The sequence below is a fragment of the Aegilops tauschii genome, chromosome 4, assembly GCF_002575655.3.
Source record: "Aegilops tauschii subsp. strangulata cultivar AL8/78 chromosome 4, Aet v6.0, whole genome shotgun sequence".
NCBI classification, from domain to species: Eukaryota; Viridiplantae; Streptophyta; class Magnoliopsida; order Poales; family Poaceae; genus Aegilops; species Aegilops tauschii.
In genome coordinates this window covers 143,737,247-143,759,108 of record NC_053038.3, presented here as the reverse complement: position 1 = coordinate 143,759,108, position 21,862 = coordinate 143,737,247, and the positions used below count along the sequence as shown (strand labels likewise).

General features: G+C 47.5%; 2 protein-coding genes across 2 annotated transcripts; both read right to left on the bottom strand.

Annotated features, from left to right (window-relative positions):
• Positions 1-274: 274 nt before the first annotated feature.
• Positions 275-688, bottom strand: LOC141021706 (uncharacterized). The gene has a single exon (XM_073497562.1). It carries the CDS (start codon positions 686-688, stop codon positions 275-277), a length of 414 nt encoding a protein of 137 aa, XP_073353663.1.
• A 1,844-nt stretch (positions 689-2,532) lies between these two features.
• LOC109762434 (uncharacterized) lies at positions 2,533-4,650 on the bottom strand. The gene is made up of 2 exons (XM_020321285.1): positions 2,925-4,650; positions 2,533-2,843 (listed from the first exon to the last, which is right to left on the bottom strand). The coding sequence occupies exons 1-2, from the start codon at positions 4,648-4,650 to the stop codon at positions 2,533-2,535; spliced, it is 2,037 nt and encodes a 678-aa protein (XP_020176874.1).
• Between the last annotated feature and the right edge of the window lie 17,212 nt (positions 4,651-21,862).

Sequence of the window (21,862 nt, the reverse complement as noted above, 5' to 3'; positions counted from 1 at the left end):
AAAATACTATATTGCACTATACACATGGTATGATCATTGGGCAGAAGTTTGGAGCAAAGGGATGAATTATATAAGGTGGAGTAGTTGACTTTAAAGAGCACTTGAAAATCACAGAGAGAAAACAACTCCAAAATAAAAAGCCAAATAATGCAAAAGTTTTTGTTGGTCCAAATTTTCATGCTTTATTAATGCAAATGACATGTTACAAAATGCAGGGTGTGATAGACCTACCCCCCTTACAAGAATCTCGTCCATGAGATTCCAAAACTAGGCCTTAAAATAGATCGGGAAACTCGGATCTAAGGTAGTCTTCATGTTCCCAGGTTGCTTCTGCTTCAGTGTTGTTGCTCCACTGGACCTTGAAGTACTTGATGGTGCGGCTTCGAGTGCGTCGTTCATCCTCATCCAAAATGCAGATGGGCCTCTCACGGTAGGTCAAATCAGGCTGAAGTTCAATGGCTTGGTGATCGACGTCCTTGTAAAGATCAGGCTTGTCTGGAACTTGGAGACACTTCCGGAGTTGTGACACGTGGAATATGCTGTGCACATCGGATAGTTCAGGTGGCAGTTCCAACTGGTAAGCCACTTCTCCACGTCGTGCGGTGATCTCGAAGGGGCCGATAAATCTTGGTGCGAGCTTTCCCTTAACGTGGAAACGCTTGGATCCCTTAAGAGGAGTTGCTCGCATGTATACATGGTCTCCGACTTGGAAGTCTACTTGTCGGCGACGGGTGTCAGCAGAGCTCTTCTGTCTCAACTTGGCGGTCTTCAGTTGCTCTCTGACTAGCTGAACTTGCTCTTCCGCTTCACGGAGGATATCGGGCCCAAATACTAGTCCTTCTCCGGTTTCTGACCAATTGAGTGGTGTGCGGCACTTCCGTCCGTATAACACCTCAAATGGTGCCATTTGAAGGCTTGACTGGTAACTGTTGTTATAGGAGAACTCGACAAAAGGGAGGCAGTCTTCCCACTTAGCTCCATGTGCTAAGACACGGACTCAGAGCATGTCTTCGAGTATCTGATTCACTCATTCTGTCTGACCTCCGGTCTGTGGGTGGAAAGCAGTGCTGAAGGAAAACTTGGTTCCCATAGCCTCTTGGAACTTCTTCCAGAACCTTGAGGTAAACTGGGTCCCTCGATCTGACAAAATCTCCTTAGGAACACCATGAAGGCTTACAATTCTGTTGATGTAAAGGGTTGCCAGCTGGTTGCCATCATAGGTAGTCTTAACAGGAATGAAATGGGCTACTTTGGTCAAATGATCGACTATGACCCAGATGGAGTCATGTCCCTTGTTTGACCTAGGTAGTCCAGTGATGAAATCCATTCCAACTTTATCCCATTTCTACTCGGGAACCTTGAGTGGTTGCAGCATTCCAGCAGGTCGCTGATATTCAGCCTTGATCCTTTGGCATACATCACACTTTGCAACATAGGTGGCAATCTCTCTTTTCATCCTGTGCCACCAAAATCTTTCCTTTAGGTCTTGATACATCTTGGTCCCTCCAGGATGGATGGAATATGGGGTGTCATGAGCTTCTTGCAAGATCAAGTTCTTGAGCTCAACCTTGTTGGGTACGCAAATGCGATTCCCAAACCACACAATTCCTAGCTCATCCTCTGAGAATCCTGGGGCCTTGCCTGCCTTGATCTTCCTCTTGATGCCTTCAATACTTTCGTGTCCCTTCTGAGCTTCCTTAACATCATCCATCAGGGTAGGCTTGACTTCGAGGTTGGCCAAGAATCCTGGTGCAACCAGGTCCAACCCGAAGCTTTCAAGTTCTTCATACAAGGCAGGTAGCTTTTCCTTAAGCATAGCATTCAAGGAATAAGCCTTTCTGCTTAATGCATCTGCTACCACATTAGCCTTTCCAGGGTGGTATTGAACACTGAGATCATATCCTTGATCAATTCTAGCCATGTTCTCTGCCTCATGTTCAATCCGTTCTGAGTGAAAATATACTTCAGATTTTTGTGATCCGTGTATATCTCACACCGCTTCCCTAGGAGGTAATGTCGCCATGTTTTCAGGGCATGAACTACAGCTGCCAACTCAAGGTCATGAGTAGCGTAGTTTTCTTCGTGAGGACGTAGCTGTCTGGAAAGATATGCTACGACTCTGCCTTCTTGCATAAGAACACCTCCAAGCCCGGCTCTCGACGCATCACAATATATCACAAATTCTTTGTGAATATCAGGTGTGGCCAGAACTGGGGCGGTGGTCAATCTCTTCTTCAGCTCCTGGAAGCTTTCTTCGCACTTCGGCGTCCATTCAAACTTCTTGTCCTTCTTCAAGAGCTGGGTCATGGGTCGAGCAATGCTTGAGAATTCTTCAACGAACTTGCGGTAATATCCCGCGAGTCCGAGGAAGCTTCTGACTTCCTTCACATTGCTCGGGGTTTGCCATTCAGTCACGGCTTGAATCTTGGTGGGATCCAATGACAATCCTTTGGCAGTCAATTTATGACCCAAGAATCCAACCTCATGCAGCCAAAATTCGCACTTGCTGAACTTGGCGTACAGTTGGTGCTCTCAAAGCTTGTCTAGGACCATCCTCAAGTGTTGCTCGTGCTCTTCTTCCGTCTTCGAGAAGACAAGAATGTCATCAATGAAGACAACGACAAACTTGTCCAAATATTCCATGAAGACCTTATTCATGAGATACATGAAGTAAGCTGGGGCATTGGTCAATCCAAAGGACATGACCGTGCACTCATACATGCCATATCTGGTTACAAATGCCGTCTTCGGAATATCTTGGGGTCTGATTTTTAGCTGGTAGTACCCAGATCTGAGGTCGACCTTGGAGAACACCTTGGCCCCATTGAGTTGATCAAACAGATCTTCAGTCTTGGGAAGTGGATACTTGTTCTTGATTGTAACTTCATTGAGGGAGCGGTAGTCAATGCACAAGCGGATGGTACCGTCCTTCTTTGCCACAAACAGAACATGTGATCCCCAAGGGGAGGCACTAGGGCGGATAAATCCCTTCCTCAACTGCTCTTCTAGTTGCCTCTTTAATTCTGCTAACTCCTCCGATCCCATTCTATAAGGCTTATTATAGATGGGTCCTGCTCCGGGCATGAGCTCGATGATGAACTCAATGTCTCGGTTAGGAGGCATTCCCGGTAGCTCATCAGGAAAGACATCGGGGTATTCGCATACTACCGGCACTTGCTCCAATCCAACTTCAGTCAGACGGTTGACTTGGTTGGCTTGAGCAGAGGAGGGGTTGGAGGCAAATTTAACTTCGACTCCTTGGTCAATGGTCATGGTGAATGTCCGGTTGACACAATCTAACAAGCCTTGGTGCTTGATGAGCCAATCTATTCCTAAGATCACATCCAAGCCTTGCGATCTTAAGATGATAAGGTCTGCTAGGAAGTCTACCCCATTAATGACAATCCCGACTCCTTTACATCCTATCTTGGCTCTCATCTCTGCTCTGGGGGTTTGTACCACCATAGGGTTATTCAGGGGTGTAGGGGTCATGCCACTCTCTAATGCAAACTTTTGGGTGACAAATGAATGCGTGGCTCCAGAATCAAACAAGACAGTTGCAGGTGCTGAGTTGACAAGGAACGTACCCAGCGCGACGTCCGGGTCTTCCTGGGCTTCTTCTGCAGTGACATGATTCACACGACCCTTGCCATTGTATGGCGGGATGCGGGGAGCTTGGTTCCTTGGTGGCATTCCGCGGCCTTGTCCTGGGTTCTGCGCATTGGGGCGCGAGGCGTCGGGCATCTTGTTGGGGCAATTCTTGAAGTAGTGTCCTGGCTGACTACATCCAAAGCAAGTGACTTGATTGGGGTTGCCGCTCTTGCCGGCATTGTTATTGGGGTTGTTGTAAGCTGGCCTGGGGTTGGCATACTGCTGAGGCTGATAGTTGGTGCGGGGTGCAAGGGCTCTTGGCTGCTGATAGGTTGGCTTGACCGGGGCTGGCTGCAACGGGCGAGGCTTCTGGTTGCTGGAGCTACCCTTGCTGATCATCTTGCGCTTACGGGTATCATCCAAAGCACGTCGCTTGTCCTCAAGCATGAGTGCCTTGTTCACCAGATCAGGAAAGGTCGGGCAGTCACACACAACAAGCGAGTACTGTAGAGTCTGGTTAAGGCCTTCCATGAAGCGCTCCCTTTTGGCAGCATCAGTGCTGACATCCTCAGGAGCATACCTTGAGAGAACACTGAACTTCTGCATGTACTCCTTGACAGTGCTACTTCCTTGCTTCAGGGCTCGGAATTCACGCTTCTTGATGGCCATGATTCCGGAAGGAATGTGGGCCTTGCGGAATTCTGCCTTGAAGTCATTCCAAGTGATGTTTTGCTCAGCATGCATGGCCTTGAAGCCATCCCACCAAGCTCTGGCAGTTCCCCCGAGACAGTGAGCAGCATATGCCACCTTCTCACGGTCCTCAGTGCATCTGACTAGTTCCAGCAGATCCTCAATGGTGCAGACCCAGTCGTCTGCGTCCAGGGGTTCAGCAGTCTCGATGAAGGTGGGTGGTGCATGCTTCTTGAACTCCGCCAACGTGGAGCATCCATTGCCGTTCCCCGCCGGCTGGCAGTTGACAGCCTGAGCAATCATTTCGAGGGCTGCAGTGTTGGCTTGGTGTTCCTCTCGGAAGGCTTGGAGAAGCTGAGCCATGTCCATGTTTGGAGGTGGTGGCGGTGGTGGAGCTTTTCATTGGGTTTGGTCCTGACTGGCTCCTGCTCCGGCTTCTTGCTGCTGGGTAGAGGTACCAGTACGTGTTACAACAGGCATCCTGTTGGAGCTGTCAAGGTCTCATGATTGGGATAGATGAGGGGAAGCAATATAGATGGGATGCCTAGTAAGGGGGTCGGTATGACACTAATTGTTTTCATGCAAGGGCTAAAAGGCCAAACACATTCATTAAAATCCAAATGGGTGATGTAGTCGCTTACAAGTTCCCGAAGGAAAGCACGACGTCCATCAAACACATCAAAAGCAAACACAACACTACATGGTTTCATGTGAACCATTACAAGGACTCGACTTTGCATAAGGGGTACACGACCTATCCTACCGTAGGGGTTACTAACGGGCATATCCAAGTAGCGAATGATGCCTAAGTGGTGGAATGCTCGGTCGCGTAGTCTGGCTCTTCTGGGTCTTCCTCCTCATCATCAGCATCCTGACTTTCCTCTTCACTTGAAGGGGTGGGGGAGTGGAGGAGCTCAACACGGCGTTGCTTTGCCGGTGGTGCGAAGAGCTTGAGGTATTCCTTTGCGCTCATGCGGTGTTGCTGTGGGGGTCCTCCATCCTTTGGGGGTCTTCCGCCTCGGTATGCGATTGCGGGCTGTCTAGGGGGAGCACCTTCCTTCTTGATCCTATCTTTCTTCCCTTGTGCTTGGAGAAGAAGTTCCTTGGTCTCATGAAGTTCCTTTCGGAGCTCCATTGATTCCGAGGCCAAGTATTGTGCCAAGCTATCGGCACAGAGGCTGAAGTAGGTCTGGAATCGGAGTGGAAGTCCTTCCTCTAATGGTGGAGCTGGTGCACTGCTCTCATCCTCACCCTCCTTTCGATAAGGCAAAAAGCGGGTTGCCAACTCGTCTGCCATCTCGGGGAGAAGGTTTCGGAGGCAGGTGAGTGCCTTGAGGGTTGTCGTCTCGACGGCAAGAACAAGTGTTGCCATCTGGGGTCCTTCGAAGAACCAGCTTGTTGGAGAGTCATTAGCCTTCACTATCACTTCCACATGATACTCTATCTCGGTGTCGTTGATCCAATGCTCATGGTAGGTGAAAATAGGGGTTCGGTAAAACTGGCACTTCTTGAGGCTATCCTCGAGAAGCACGGGAAATCCGGTGGTCAGGAAGTCTTTGGGTACGGCAGCCATCTACAAAGGTTGAATGGGAGAGGTCAACATGGAAATATATCTTGGGTTTGGTAAGCTTAGAAAAGAAGAGGAGTATAGAGGGTTTTGCAAAATGGGTTTTACCCTAACAAATGCCCATGCTAACTAAGGCTTCCTACAGTCAGGATGGCTCTGATACCAGCTCTGTGGGGACCCCGACTCATAAGTCGTGATCACCGAATGCACATGTACAGTGATCCCAGAGATCAATGCTCACTGAACACACAGAAGCTGGATAACAAGAGTCTTACATCCATACATATCTTCTTACACAAATTATGACCATTATGGTCAAGTCTTACATAGATAAAGCCACAAGGGCTGAATACCAAATAAACTTAAGTAGTGGAAATCTTTGTCGATAAATAGAACCCATGCCATCTGCCTTAACCCTACAGGCATTCTGACTGGGAAACGTCCTAGGTCGCATGTTCGTCTCCAAAGAACTCTTCTTCGAACTCCTGTTCTTCCATGCCTGGCCAATTAAATAACCAGTGGCAAGCCAACGAGTACTTTGAATGTACTCGCAAGCAACCCACGATTGGAACAGGGCACAATGATGCAATGATATAGCACTAAGTAGGTAGTTTGCAGAAATCTAGTTTTGCGTGCAATGACATGATCTACCAACATGTAAAGTATGCATCATGAGAGTACAGATATCCATATGAACAAGTTACATATATCAACATAAGCGGAGTTGGACACCAATCCAAGTTGATCATCGTGTCAAGCCATCTGACTTAACCCAAATAGTCTTATCAACACACACACACACCCGGTTTGTAAAACTCTGGACGTAGTTTAAGCAGCACCGCCCAACTGTCCTTGACCGTGGACACGGCTATTCGAATAGTTTTACACTCTGCAGAGGTTGCACACTTTACGCACAAGATCCGGGGAACTTCCGTGTCATCCACGACCCGCGGTACCTCAAGTACCCAGGGTAAGCACCCGATCACTATCTTTCCCTAGACGAAATTAACATAGAGTCCACTCGATTGGTAGTAACCCCCGTGCTCAACATTTCACATCTTAAAATTCTGGAGCCTCGCTCCCATATTCATCACATACCACAAGCACGGGGTACCAACTGTGTGTCCGGTGCCCTGTGACACGACCCCGTCTGGAGAGAGCGCAACAACGACTCTCCCGTCACTAGTAATGGAGGCTCCAGGCTAGTATCGGCCTAGGTAATCGATAATGCCCTTTCCCATATAAGGGTAGAGTGGTTGCGCATGTAAGTATCAACAAGGAGGAAATGAAGGCAACCCACCAAAGTGGCTACCATCTCATCATGATTCCGATGCAACAATAATAAAGTGCTATATGAAATGCATAAAAAGGGTTTCATAGACATGGTCAAAGGGTTGCTTGCCTAGCTCAACAAAGTCTTCTGGTCCAACTCCATCGGCAGCAACGCAATCTATCGTCGCAAAATAATAACGAGAAAAATAAGGCAATAATAAAACAGAAAAACCAAAGTGCTCAGAAAAATGTCAATTCATTTTTGTTAAATACTATGGTGAAAACTAAGAAGGGGAAAATTCCTAGTTTTGGACTTGGAGTAGCTGAATAGATGAAATGGATTTTCAAAGGGGTTTAAATATATTCAAATTTGAATTTGAATATGAACAGTACATAACAGTTGCTTGGACATGAATGAAAGTTATACCATTAAATAGGTGGGTTTTTAAAAAAAATATGGGAGTTTGAATTATTGCATTTGGATGAATATTTAACCCTGTGGAATTTTTACAAGTTTGACAGAAAAGAAAAAGGAGAAGGGCACTGTGCATGTTGGGCCAGAACAGCCGCAGCGCAGCAGGCCCAGCCAGAGAGGCGGTGTAACGCCCACGATGCGGCTATATCTCCCACGTGTCGAGGCACGACTTAGAGGCATAACCGCATAGTGGTTTTGTCGCAAGAAGGGTCATCTTCACACAATCCCATGTAATGAACAAGAATGGGATAAAGAGTTGGCTTACAATCGCCACTTCACACAATACATAAATACGATCCATACATCATCCAAAATACAATCATATAGACCGGCTACGGTCAAAATCCAGCTGAAAATAAGACAACCCCAAATGCTAGATCCCCGATCGTCCCAACTGGGCTCCACTACTGATCATCAGGAAAAGACACATAATAACGACCACGTTCCTCGTCGAACTCCCACTTGAGATCGACGCCATCATCTGCACTGGCATCGTCGGCACCTGCAACTGTTTTGGAAGTATCTATGAGTCACGGGGACTCAGCAATCTCACACCTACGAGATCAAGACTATTTAAGCTTAAAGGGGGGAATGGTGCAAGGAGGTGGAGCTGCAGCGGCAAAAGCATATATGGTGGCTAACTTGCGCAAATGAGAGCGAGAAGAGAAGCAAAGGAACGGACGTCATCTAGCAATGACCAAGAAGAGGTCCTGAACACCTACTTACGTCATTCATAACATAGACCGTGTTCACTTCCCGGACTCCGCCGAGAAGAGACCATCACGGTTACACACGCACTTGGTGTATTTTAATTGGGTCAAGTGACAAGTTATCTACAACCGGACATTAACAAATTCCCATCTGCCTCATAACCGTGGGCACGGCTTTCGAAAGATAATACCCTGCAGGGGTGTCCCAACTTAGCCCATCATAAGCTCTCACGGTCAACGAAGGATAAACCTTCTCCTAGAAAGACCCGATCAGTCTCGGAATCTCGGTTTACAAGGCATCTCGACAATGGTAAAACAAGACCAGCAAAGCCGCCCGAATGTGCCGACAAATCCCGATAGGAGCTGCACATATCTCGTTCTCAGGGCACACCGGATAAGTCAAGCTACGAGTAAAACCAGACCTCGAAATTCCCCGAGGTGGCCCCGCAGGCTGCTCGGTTCGGACCAACACTCGAAGGAGCACTGGCCCGGGGGGGGTTAAAAAAAGATGACCCTCGGGCTCGCGAAAACCCGGGGGAAAAGGCTTAGGCGACAAATAGTAAAACCAAAGTTGGGCCTTGCTGGAGGAGTTTTATTCAAGGCGAACTGTCAAGGGGGTCCCATAAATCACCCGACCGTGTAAGGAACGCAAACTCAAGGAACATAATCCCGGTATAACAGTAACTAGTGCGGCAAGAGTGGAACAAATCACCAGGCATAAGGCCGAGCCTTCCACCCTTTACCAGATATAGATAGATGCATTAATTAAATAAGAGATATTGTGATATCCCAACATATCCATGTTCCGACATGGAACAAACTTCAACTTCACCTGCAACTAGCAACGGTATAAGAGGGGCTGAGCAAAAGCGGTAACAAAGCCAAACAACGGTTTGCTAGGACAGGATGGTTAGAGGCTGACATGGCTAAAATGGGAGACATGATATAGCAAGAGATAGGTAGCGAGCATGGCAATAGAGCGAACAACTAGCATAGCAAAGATAGAAGTGATTTCAAGGGGTGGTCATCTTGCCTGCAAGGTTCTCAGAGTTGTCGAAAGCTTGATCCTCGTAAGCGTACTCGACAGGTTCCTCGTTCACGAACTCGTCCCCCGGCTCTACCCAAGACAAGAACACAAACAAACGGAACCACAATCAACAACGAGAAATGCGCAAACACCATGATGCAAAACATATATGATATGCAGATGTGATATGCGATGCATATGCGTGCTCCGGAAGGAAAATGATGAACATGGCAGTAACTTGGCAAACCAAGCATGCCACTAGAAAGATGAGATGATTTCGGTCGAAATCGATATAAAGATCACCGGAATCGGATGCACGGTTTGCAAATGGCAAGCAAAACAAGAATGACACTAATCTGCGATAAACAGCAAGATAGCACTTAAAATGCAACAAGTAACAATGCTACAGCACCCCAACATAGCAACAAAGCATATGGCAGTAATCTACAGGAGATGATTGACAAAAGATGAACACTGAGCTACTGCTAGTTCACAACATATCAAGCTCAAACAAGCATGGCAAAAGTGCAAAAGATTACAGGTTCACAGACTTGGTGAAAAACTGGACATGGCAGAAATCATCATCAGGTAGCAATGTTCAGAGCACGAAATCAACATGTTACAAGAACTTAACGTAACAAAAAAAGCCGTGGTAGTGTTCTACTAAATGCACATGACAAAAGTACCTTAGTGACCATAAGCCAAAAATGTACAGAAGATATGATGGGAAACATGTAAACATAGCAACTTCCGTTATCAGGTTTCAGACTTGGCAGAAAACAGAGCATGGCAGAAATATTAATATGTAGGCCTCTTTCTGAGTTTGATGCACTCACTACAGAGCAACGCATGACAAACCAAGCATACCTACAGCAAGATTGCATGTTTATGAAACTATCCATGGCAAGAACAATTGCATAATATGTATGGACAAACTACAATAAGCTTGGCAAGATTGCAAATCATGTTAAGAATCTGCCAGAAATATTTTATAGCAAAAGTAGAGCAAGATTGAGTCATGCTATGTTGCTCTAAAATTGCAAACAATTGCAGGAACGGATCAATTACAACAATAGCTACAAAACATCCTTACTTAACATCTCCAAAATATGCATGGATCTCTCTGTAGCATCAAGTTTATATGGCAACAAAGTTACAGCAGTCAAAGACTTGGAGAAATCACTAAGTCCCTGAAATCAGAATTATTACGGGACCTACTTTGCATGCTTATGCTGGTCACCACAGAGATCACAAAAATACATGGACTATACCACTGGAACGACGGCATGGCATACTTCAAAACACATGTAGAGCTCATGCTCAAAAGATGCACAGATTAAATGATACAAAAATGACAAATCTCCAAGTTCTGATAAGAATCAGAGATTAACAGCAACTAGCCCTCTTCCAACGAAGATTTGGGCATAAAGATGACCTCTAATGAAAATAATGCAATTGAGCAAAATGAAGAGCATCACGAGACAAACAATTTGACATATTATACGCGCGAATCGGAGCTACATGCACAAAGTTATCACAATACGAACAGAAGCACATGCTGATGGAAATTAGGACTTGGAAGAAATTAGGGCGAGAAAAAGTCAACGGGTACCGAACTGGATCGGATCTGGCTCGTCGCTCGAGCCCGAGCTCGACGGCCGGAGTTGCTCGGGCCGGCCGGAGGCGAGGCAGGGGCCGGCGGGCGAGGGGGCCGGAGGGCGGAGGCGAGGCGGCGGCGCCGGAGAAGGGGGCCGCCGGCGGGGGCGGCGAGCACCGGTGGTGAGGCGCGGCGGCGGGGCTCGGTGGCGATGGCGGCGGCGGCGCCCGGCGGCGCGGGCACGGGGCCCGAGGTGGCGGCGGCGGGAGGAGGCGGGCCGGAGGGCCGGCGATGGGCCTGCGGGCCGGCGGCGCGGTGGAGAGGCCGGCGGGACATGTGTCGCGCTCTGACTGGTCGGGGCGCGGCGGCGGACGTTGTCCGGCGGCGGCTGGACGCGTCCGCCCGCGGAGAGGGGAAAATTAGGGTTTCGTCTGAGATTTCGTTTTTCGGGACGCCCATTTATAAATAGGTAGAGGGAGCTAGGAGGCTCCAAATGAGGTGCGGTTTTCGCCCACACGATCGTGATCGAACGACCTAGAGCATGGAAGAGAGTTTGGTGGGTTTTGGGCTGGTTTTGGAGGGGGTTTTTGCTGGACACTCAAATGGACATTGCGAAGGCCCGGTTAACCGTTGGAGTACCAAACGACCTCCGAATGGAACGAAACTTGACCGGTAGTCTCCGGGTGGTATATTAAGACCACTTGACAAGCCTCGGTCCATTCCGAGAAAGTTTGACACATGCACATGAAAGAAAACAAGAGGGGTGCACCGGAGGAGATAGGAGCGCCGGATTGGAAAACGGACAACGGGGAAAATGCTCGGATGCATGAGACGAACACGTATGCGAATGCAATGCACATGATGACATGATGTGAAAATGCATGACATAACAAAATACAAAACGCAAAACAAAACCCGACAACGGAGGGAAAAACATATCACATAGCCGGAAATGGCAATAGTCGGAGTTACAAATATGGCAAGTTACATGCGGGGTGTTACAACACTCCACCACTACGAGAGGATCTCGTCCTGAGATCTAGGACTGAAAGAACTCCGGATATTCGGAACGGAGATGGTCCTCGCGTTCCCAGGTGGCTTCCCGGTCGGAATGGTGCGACCACTTCACTTTCAGGAATTTGATAGACTTGTTGCGAGTCTTGCGCTCAGTTTCTTCAAGAATAGCAACTGGGTGCTCATGATAAGACAAATCTTCTTGGAGATCAATCTCTTCGAAGTCGATAGTGCGCTCAGGCGTCTTGAAGCACTTGCGGAGCTGTGACACATGGAACACATCGTGCACGTTCGCGAAGTTGGAAGGAAGTTCAAGTTGATAGGCGAGGTCGCCTCTTTTGCCAATGATCTTGAAAGGACCCACGTATCTAGGGGCAAACTTCCCTTTGATACCGAAGCGACGAGTGCCTTTCATTGGAGAGACGCGGAGGTAGACATGGTCTCCGATCTCGAAAGCCAAATCACGATGCTTACTATCATAGTAACTCTTCTGACGCGATTGCGCGGCTTTGAGATTATCACGGATGACTTTACACATTTCTTCAGCTTCAGTGATTAAGTCATTACCAAGAAGTTGGCGTTCACCAGTCTCTGACCAATTAAGAGGGGTACGGCATTTTCTGCCATAGAGAATCTCGAATGGGGCCTTGCCCGAACTCGCTTGGAAGCTGTTGTTGTAGGAGAATTCAGCATATGGGAGACAATCTTCCCATTTCATGCCAAAAGAAATGACACAAGCCCTGAGCATATCTTCAAGAATTTGATTGACTCGCTCGACTTGGCCACTAGTTTGAGGGTGAAAAGCTGTGCTGAAGCGAATGTTAGTGCCCATGGCCTTCTGGAAGGAGTCCCAGAACTTAGAGGTGAAGATGCTTCCACGATCAGAAGAAATAAATTGTGGAATGCCGTGCAAGGAGACAATTCTGGAGGTGTAGAGCTCTGCCAGCTGAGCTGCTGTGATGGATTCTTTGATAAGAAGGAAATGAGCCACTTTAGAAAGCTTGTCGATGACAACGAAGATAGCGTCATTTCCGCGCTTGGACTTGGGAAATCCAGTCACGAAGTCCATTTCAATATGATCAAACTTCCATACTGGGATAGCGAGAGGTTGGAGGAGACCAGCTGGTCGTTGGTGTTCTGCTTTCACTCTTCGGCAGACATCACATTCATTCACGAATTGAGGAATTTCTCGCTTCATTCGAGTCCACCAATACGACTGCTTGAGGTCATGATACATCTTCGTACTTCCAGGATGAATGGAAAGGAGAGAATTGTGCGCCTCGTTCATTATGACTTTCCTTAGATCACCTTTCGGAACCACAATCCGGTCCTCGAAGAACAAAGTGTCTCTGTCATCAATGCGATAGCACTTGTATTTGGAAAGACCCTTGTCGATACCACGTTTCACCTTCTTCACCATGGCATCAAGGAGTTGTGCCTCACGAATTTGATCTTCCAAAGTAGGAGAGACTATGAGGTTGGCAAGAAAGCCTTGAGGAACAACTTGGAGATTCAGCTTGCGGAAAGCTTCACAAAGATCCGGTCGGAAAGGCTTGAGAATTAAGCTGTTGCAATAAGCTTTCCTGCTTAAAGCATCTGCAATGACATTAGCCTTGCCTGGAGTATATTCGATACTCGGATTGTACTCTTGAATCATTTCGACCCATCGAGTCTGCCTGAGGTTGAGGTTGGGCTGAGTGAAGATATACTTGAGACTCTTGTGATCAGTGAAAATGTCCACTTGTCTTCCCAACAAGAGATGTCTCCACGTAACCAAAGCATGGACAACTGCCGCCAACTCAAGATCGTGAGTGGGGTAGTTCTTCTCGTTGGGCTTCAACTGCCGAGAGGTATAAGCCACAACTTTCTTCTCTTGCATTAACACAGCACCGAGACCTTGGAGAGAAGCATCACAGAAAACTTCATACGGCTTGGATTCATCAGGAGGAGTCAAGACAGGAGCTGTGACTAGTTTCTGTTTAAGAGTGTTGAAAGCAACTTCACACTCAGGAGACCAGACATATTTCACATGCTTCTGTAGGAGGTTGGAAAGAGGTTTTGCAATTTTGGAGAAATTCTCAACAAATCTTCGGCAATAGCTTGCAAGACCCAGAAAACTGCGGAGCTGCTTGACATTTTGAGGAGGTTCCCAATCCAGAACTGCGGACACCTTCTCGGGGTTAACAGCGATGCCTTTGGCAGAGATGATGTGACCAAGGAAAAGAACTTCATCGAGCCAAAACTCACATTTGGAGAACTTCGCATAGAATTGATACTCTCTGAGCTTGTCGAGCACCAATCGCAAATGTTTGGCATGATCCTGCTTGTTCTTGGAGAAGACCAAGATATCATCGAGATACACCAGAACGAATACATTGGTATAGGGGTTGAAGATGAAATTCATCATCCGAGAGAACACCGGAGGAGCATTGACAAGGCCGAAAGACACGACAGTATATTCATAAGAACCAAAGCTTGTTCTGAATGCTGTCTTGGGAATATCTTCTTCACGAATGCGAATCTGATGATAACCCATACGAAGGTCAAGCTTCGAGAATACTTTAGCACCTTTGAGTTGCTCGAATAGCTCATTGATGTTGGGAAGTGGATACTTGTTCTTGATTGTCTTCTTATTCAATGGACGGTAGTCGACACAAAGTCGGTCCGTGCCATCCTTCTTCTTGACAAAAAGAACACCACAACCCCATGGAGAAGAACTCGGTCTGATCAAACCCAAACGTTCTTGTTCATCGAGCTGCTTCTTCAATTCCTTCAGCTCGTTTGGTCCAAGCTTGTATGGACGCTTGCAAACAGGTACAGTACCAGGCTCTAGTTCGATAACGAACTCAACTGGCCGGTGCGGAGGCATACCCGGAAGCTCTTCTGGAAAAACATCTTGATACTCGCAAACGACTGGAATTTGAGAGATGGCATCCAATTCGCCCTTCTCATTGAGAGAGAAAAACCGAATGGTTTCATCACGAGCGGCAAAAATAATCACATCCTTAGACGAGTGTGTCAATTGAATTTCCCTGGCGGCACAATCAAGTTGAGCCTGGTGCTTAGAAAGCCAGTCCATCCCGAGAATATGATCAATATCCGAGTCACCAAGAACAATTGGAGAAGACTGAAATTTATAGTCACCCATCTTGATGGAAACATCCGGAACCATCATGCTAGAACTCAAACGTTTACCCGGAGAAACGACATCCATGGGTTTACTCAGATGAGAACAAGTGAATTCATGCTTGGCAAAGAACGGTCTTGACATGAAACAAAGCGATGCACCAGAATCAAAAAGAACTTTAGCAGGAATATCGTTAACAGGAAGATTACCCATTATCACATCAGTAGATTCCTCCGCTTGAGCTGCATTCATCATGTTCACCTTGGCAGACTTTGGATTATGCTTGACCACTGCATTGCTGGAAGATCTGACAGGAGGAGGAGGAAGACGCCTCTGGTTGAAGCACTTGTTAGCATAGTGACCTTTCTGCTGACATTTGTTGCAAGACACCTCTGAGAGTGGACGGTGATAAGGAGCATTGGACTTTGGAGCTTGATTCTGAGACTTGTTCTGATAACCAGAGTTGGAAGAGTTTAAAGAACCATGGCCACCTTTGTTCTTCTGCTGGTAAGGCTGACGAAACGGAGGAGGAGGAGGAGGCAACCAGAACTTCTGTTGCTTAGCTGTCACAAGTGAGGAAGAAGAAGACTGAACTGCGTCCCTGACTCTTTTCTTAGAAGCCTCACACTTGAGCTGAGCAGCCTCTTGCTTGAGTGCCATATTGTAGAATTGATCAAACTGAGTAGGCTCAACAAGAACGAGAGCTAACTGCAGATCCTCTTTAAAGCCACCTCTGAAATGATAGATCATGCTCTTCTCATCAGGAACGTCTTGTTTAGCGAAGCGAGCAAGTTTCTGAAACTGAATGTTGTATTGATACACAGACATGTTTCCTTGCTTGAGATTGCGGAACTCCTCACGCTTGCTCTCGACAACACTATGTGGAATGTGGTGCGCTTTGAAGTCCCGACAGAAGTCAGTCCAAGTGATCACACGACCTCCTCTGGAATCTTTGTATTGCTGAAACCAATCAGCAGCTTGGTCCTTGAGCTGGAAAGAAGCGAACTTGACATAGTCCTCAGGCCTGACATTGCTACATTCAAAATGCTTGTTGATGTCCACGACCCAATCATCGGCATCCGTGGCCACGGCACAGTTGCTGAAAGACTTAGGCTGATTTGCGAGAAACTGGTTGAGAGTGGCAAAGTGAAACTGATTGTTGCCTTGACCTTGATTGCCTTGCCCTTGAGTACGTTCTTGCAAGAGTTGCAGAATCATCTGAGCATTGGCGTTGGTGGCTGCCATGATTGCTTGCCATGCCTCCGGAGGTGGAGGTGGTGGCGGAGGGTTCGCTTGACTCCCTTCATTGCGATCCGGATTCTGACGCGTTGGCGGAGCCATCCTGAAGAGGGTGACATCCGTTAGCATCTTGATAGACAAAAGATAAGTAGAATCAACGGATAGAAATTGCAACATATAGTCTTCACAATAAGCATTCGCATGAAGATGAACGAATGAATTCTGTAGTAAATCATCACACTTCCGTAAGTTGAGAAGCCACTTGCAAAAGATATGGAATGAACAAAATAAAACAAAGTATTGGCTTGTAGAATAAGCCGGAACAAACATATGATAGATATTTCGTCCGAAGTTTTTGTGGTGGGGCCCACACGGGCTCAATCGTACAGCACCATCATGTACAAGGCTGTGCACATGACATACGAAGCGTCCCCGAGTCGGCAAAGCCATGGACTCTTTAAGACTCAACGAGACCACTGTAAAATCAACCGTATACAGGCGGACCACTCGACGTCGAACCCCAATCTCATATCATGCATATGTCGGAAAGAAAACCTAAGGCTACTTGAATTCCCACTTATAAACTCCCGAAACTTTCTGGTTATGCAATCTGGTGTAGGGGATACAGGGGACACAAAATATATATCACCCAAACTAGCAATCCCTAGATCCAGCTGTATCCATCCGTCAACACATAACCAAGAAACCTTCGGAAATCGTTTACCTCAACCTTCGAAAAACATCCGTTATACAAGTTATGGCAATACTCCCGAACTCCCGCCCAGTACTGGGTGGCGTCGAGGTGATCTCACCAACAACTGCATAAAAGAGATTTCGATGTCGGCGAAACTCAGGTATTCCAGAACTGCAATGATAAAATTGTGACGACAACACCTCGGAGCTCAACTCCCCGGGACACTGCCACAACCCCTAAATGACAGGAGGCACCAAGAACAATGTTCTTGTCACAAATCGATCGGAACGATTCCAAGATACCCGCGTGATCCTAAAAATTTTTTTAGTGAAATTTGAGGAGAGCGTAGTCAAAACTCTACGTCAGGAGACCTCACCAGAGCGACGAAGGGACTGAGGAGTAAAAAGAATCCTACTCTCCAATGTATATAATCCTAAGACTCAAAACATTTTTGTTCTAGACTCAACAACGTCAGCGATTCGATCAAGCAGGGGGCTCCTAAGTCGGGGATGGCTCTGATTACCAACTTGTAACGCCCACGATGCGGCTATATCTCCCACGTGTCGAGGCATGACTTAGAGGCATAACCGCATAGTGGTTTTGTCGCAAGAAGGGTCATCTTCACACAATCCCATGTAATGAACAAGAATGGGATAAAGAGTTGGCTTACAATCGCCACTTCACACAATACATAAATACGATCCATACATCATCCAAAATACAATCATATCGACCGGCTACGGTCAAAATCCAGCTGAAAATAAGACAACCCCAAATGCTAGATCCCCGATCGTCCCAACTGGGCTCCACTACTGATCATCAGGAAAAGACACATAATAACGACCACGTTCCTCGTCGAACTCCCACTTGAGATCGACGCCATCATCTGCACTGGCATCGTCGGCACCTGCAACTGTTTTGGAAGTATCTGTGAGTCACGGGGACTCAGCAATCTCACACCCGCGAGATCAAGACTATTTAAGCTTAAAGGGGGGAATGGTGCAAGGAGGTGGAGCTGCAGCGGCAAAAGCATATATGGTGGCTAACTTGCGCAAATGAGAGCGAAAAGAGAAGCAAAGGAACGGACGTCATCTAGCAATGACCAAGAAGAGGTCCTGAACACCTACTTACGTCATTCATAACACAGACCGTGTTCACTTCCCGGACTCCGCCGAGAAGAGACCATCACGGTTACACACGCACTTGGTGTATTTTAATTGGGTCAAGTGACAAGTTATCTACAACTGGACATTAACAAATTCCCATCTGCCTCATAACCGCGGGCACGGCTTTCGAAAGATAATACCCTGCAGGGGTGTCCCAACTTAGCCCATCATAAGCTCTCACGGTCAACGAAGGATAAACCTTCTCCCGGAAAGACCCGATCAGTCTCGGAATCCCGGTTTACAAGACATCTCGACAATGGTAAAACAAGACCAGCAAAGCCGCCCGAATGTGCCGACAAATCCCGATAGGAGCTGCACATATCTCGTTCTCAGGGCACACCGGATAAGTCAAGCTACGAGTAAAACCAGATCTCGAGTTTCCCCGAGGTGGCCCCGCAGGCTGCTCGGTTCGGACCAACACTCGAAGGAGCACTGGCCCGGGGGGGGTTAAAATAAGATGACCCTCGGGCTCGCGAAAACCCGGGGGAAAAGGCTTAGGCGGCAAATAGTAAAACCAAAGTTGGGCCTTGCTGGAGGAGTTTTATTCAAGGCGAACTGTCAAGGGGTCCCATAAATCACTCGACCGTGTAAGGAACGCAAACTCAAGGAACATAATCCCGGGATAACAGTAACTAGTGCGGCAAGAGTGGAACAAATCACCAGGCATAAGGCCGAGCCTTCCACCCTTTACCAGATATAGATAGATGCATTAATTAAATAAGAGATATTGTGATATCCCAACATATCCATGTTCCGACATGGAACAAACTTCAACTTCACCTGCAACTAGCAACGCTATAAGAGGGGCTGAGCAAAAGCGGTAACAAAGCCAAACAACGGTTTGCTAGGACAGGATGGTTAGAGGCTGACATGGCTAAAATGGGAGACATGATATAGCAAGAGATAGGTAGCGAGCATGGCAATAGAGCGAACAACTAGCATAGCAAAGATAGAAGTGATTTCAAGGGGTGGTCATCTTGCCTGCAAGGTTCTCAGAGTTGTCGAAAGCTTGATCCTCGTAAGCGTACTCGACAGGTTCCTCGTTCACGAACTCGTCCCCCGGCTCTACCCAAGACAAGAACACAAACAAACGGAACCACAATCAACAACGAGAAATGCGCAAACACCATGATGCAAAACATATATGATATGCAGATGTGATATGCGATGCATATGCGTGCTCCGGAAGGAAAATGATGAACATGGCAGTAACTTGGCAAACCAATCATGCCACTGGAAAGATGAGATGATTTCGGTCGAAATCGATATAAAGATCACCGGAATCGGATGCACGGTTTGCAAATGGCAAGCAAAACAAGAATGACACTAATCTGCGATAAACAGCAAGATAGCACTTAAAATGCAATAAGTAACAATGCTACAGCACCCCAACATAGCAACAAGGCGTATGGCAGTAATCTACAGGAGATGCTTGACAAAAGATGAACACTGAGCTACTCCTAGTTGACAACATATCAAGCTCAAACAAGCATGGCAAAAGTGCAAAAGATTACAGGTTCACAGACTTAATGAAAAACTGGACATGGCAGAAATCATCATCAGGTAGCAATGTTCAGAGCACAAAAGCAACATGCTACAGGAACTTAACATAGCAACACAAGCCATGGTAGTATTCTACTAAATGCACATGACAAAAGTCCCTTAATGACCAGAAGCCAAAAAGGTACAGAAGATATGATGGCAAGCATGTAAACATAGCAAGTTTCGTTATCAAGTTTCAGACTTTGCAGAAAACAGAGCATGGCAGAAATATTAATATGTAGGCCTCTTTGTGAGCTTGATGCACTCACTACAGAGAAATGCATGACAAACCAAGCATACCTACAGCAAGATGGCATGTTTATGAAGCTATCTATGGCAAGAACAATTGCATAATATGTATGGACCAACACAATAAGCTTGGGAAGATTGCAAATCATGTTAAGAATCTGCCAGAGATATTTTATAGCAAAAGTAGAGCAAGATTGAGTCATGCTATCTTACTCTAAAATTGCAAACAATTGCAGGAATGGATCAATTACAACTATGTCTACAAAACATCCTTACTGAACATCTCCAAAATATGCATGGATCTCTATGTAGCATCAAGTTTACATGGCAACAAAGTTACAGCAGACAGAGAAATCACCAAGTCCCTGAAATCAGAATTATTACGGGACCTATTTGCATGCTTGTGCTAGTCACCACAGAGATCACAAAAATAAATGGACTATACCACTTGAAAGACGGCATGGCATACTTCAAAACACATGTAGAGCTCATCCACAAAAGATGCACAGATTAAATGATACAAAAATGACAAATCTCCAAGTTCTGATAAGAACCAGAGGTTAACAGCAACTAGCCCTCTTCCAACGAAGATTTGGGCATCAAGATGACCTTTAATGAAAATGGTGCAATTGAACAAAATGAAGAGCATCATGAGGCGAACAATTTTACATATTATACGCGCGAATCGGAGCTACATGCACAAAGTTATCACAATACGAACAGGAGCACATGCTGATGGAAATTAGGACTTAGAAGAAATTAGGGCAAGAAAAAGTCAACGGGTACCAGACTGGATCGGATCTGGCTCGTCGCTCGAGCCCGAGCTCGACGGCCGGAGTTGCTCGGGCGGGCCGGAGGCGTGGCAGGGGCCGGCGGGCGAGGGGGCCGGAGGCCGGAGGCGAGGTGGCGGCGCCGGAGAAGGGGGCCGCCGGCGGGGGCGGCGAGCACCGGCGGTGAGGCGCGGCGGCGGGGCTCGGTGGCGATGGCGGCCGGCGGTGATGGCGCGGCGGCGGCCGGCGGAGATGGCGGCGCGGGCACGGGGTCCGAGGCGGCGGCGGCGGGAGGAGGCGGGCCGGAGGGCCGGCGATGGGCCTGCGGGCCGGCGGCGCGGTGGAGAGGCCGGCGGGACACGTGTCGCGCTCTGACTGGTCGGGGCGCGGCGGCGGACGTTGTCCGGCGGCGGCTGGACGCGTCCGCCCGCGGAGAGGGGAAAATTAGGGTTTCGTCTGAGATTTCGTTTTTCGGGATGCCCACTTATAAATAGGTAGAGGGAGCTAGGAGGCTCCAAATGAGGTGCGGTTTTCGCCCACACGATCGTGATCGAACGACCTAGAGCATGGAAGAGAGTTTGGTGGGTTTTGGGCTGGTTTTGGAGGGGGTTTTTGCTGGACACTCAAATGGACATTGCGGAGGCCCGGTTAACCATTGGAGTACCAAACGACCTCCGAATGGAACGAAACTTGACCGGTAGTCTCCGGGTGGTATATTAAGACCACTTGACAAGCCTCAGTACATTCCGAGAAAGTTTGACACACGCACATGAAAGAAAACAAGAGGGGTGCACCGGAGGAGATAGGAGCGCCGGATTGGAAAACGGACAACGGGGAAAATGCTCGGATGCATGAGACGAACACGTATGCGAATGCAATGCACATGATGACATGATATGAAAATGTATGACATAAAAAAATACAAAACACAAAACAAAACCCGACAACGGAGGGAAAAACATATCACATAGCCGGAAATGGCAAGAGTCGGAGTTACAAATATGGCAAGTTACATGCGGGGTGTTACAGGCGGCCCAGCGCACTTATGCATGCGCGCGCGCCAGGTTTAAACCTGACAAGTAGGGCCCAGGCGTCAGCGCGAGAGAAAGGGGCGATGGAGAGGAGAGGCTGA

Excerpts from the sequence above, each read along its gene's own strand:
- LOC141021706 (XM_073497562.1), bottom strand. The coding sequence starts at position 688 with ATGCGAGCAACTCCTCTTAAGGGATCCAAGCGTTTCCACGTTAAGGGA.
- LOC109762434 (XM_020321285.1), bottom strand. The coding sequence starts at position 4,650 with ATGGACATGGCTCAGCTTCTCCAAGCCTTCCGAGAGGAACACCAAGCC. Across the intron at positions 2,844-2,924 it reads GTTTGTGGCAAAGAAGGACG|ATCTGTTTGATCAACTCAAT; the intron begins GTACCATCCGCT and ends CCAAGACTGAAG.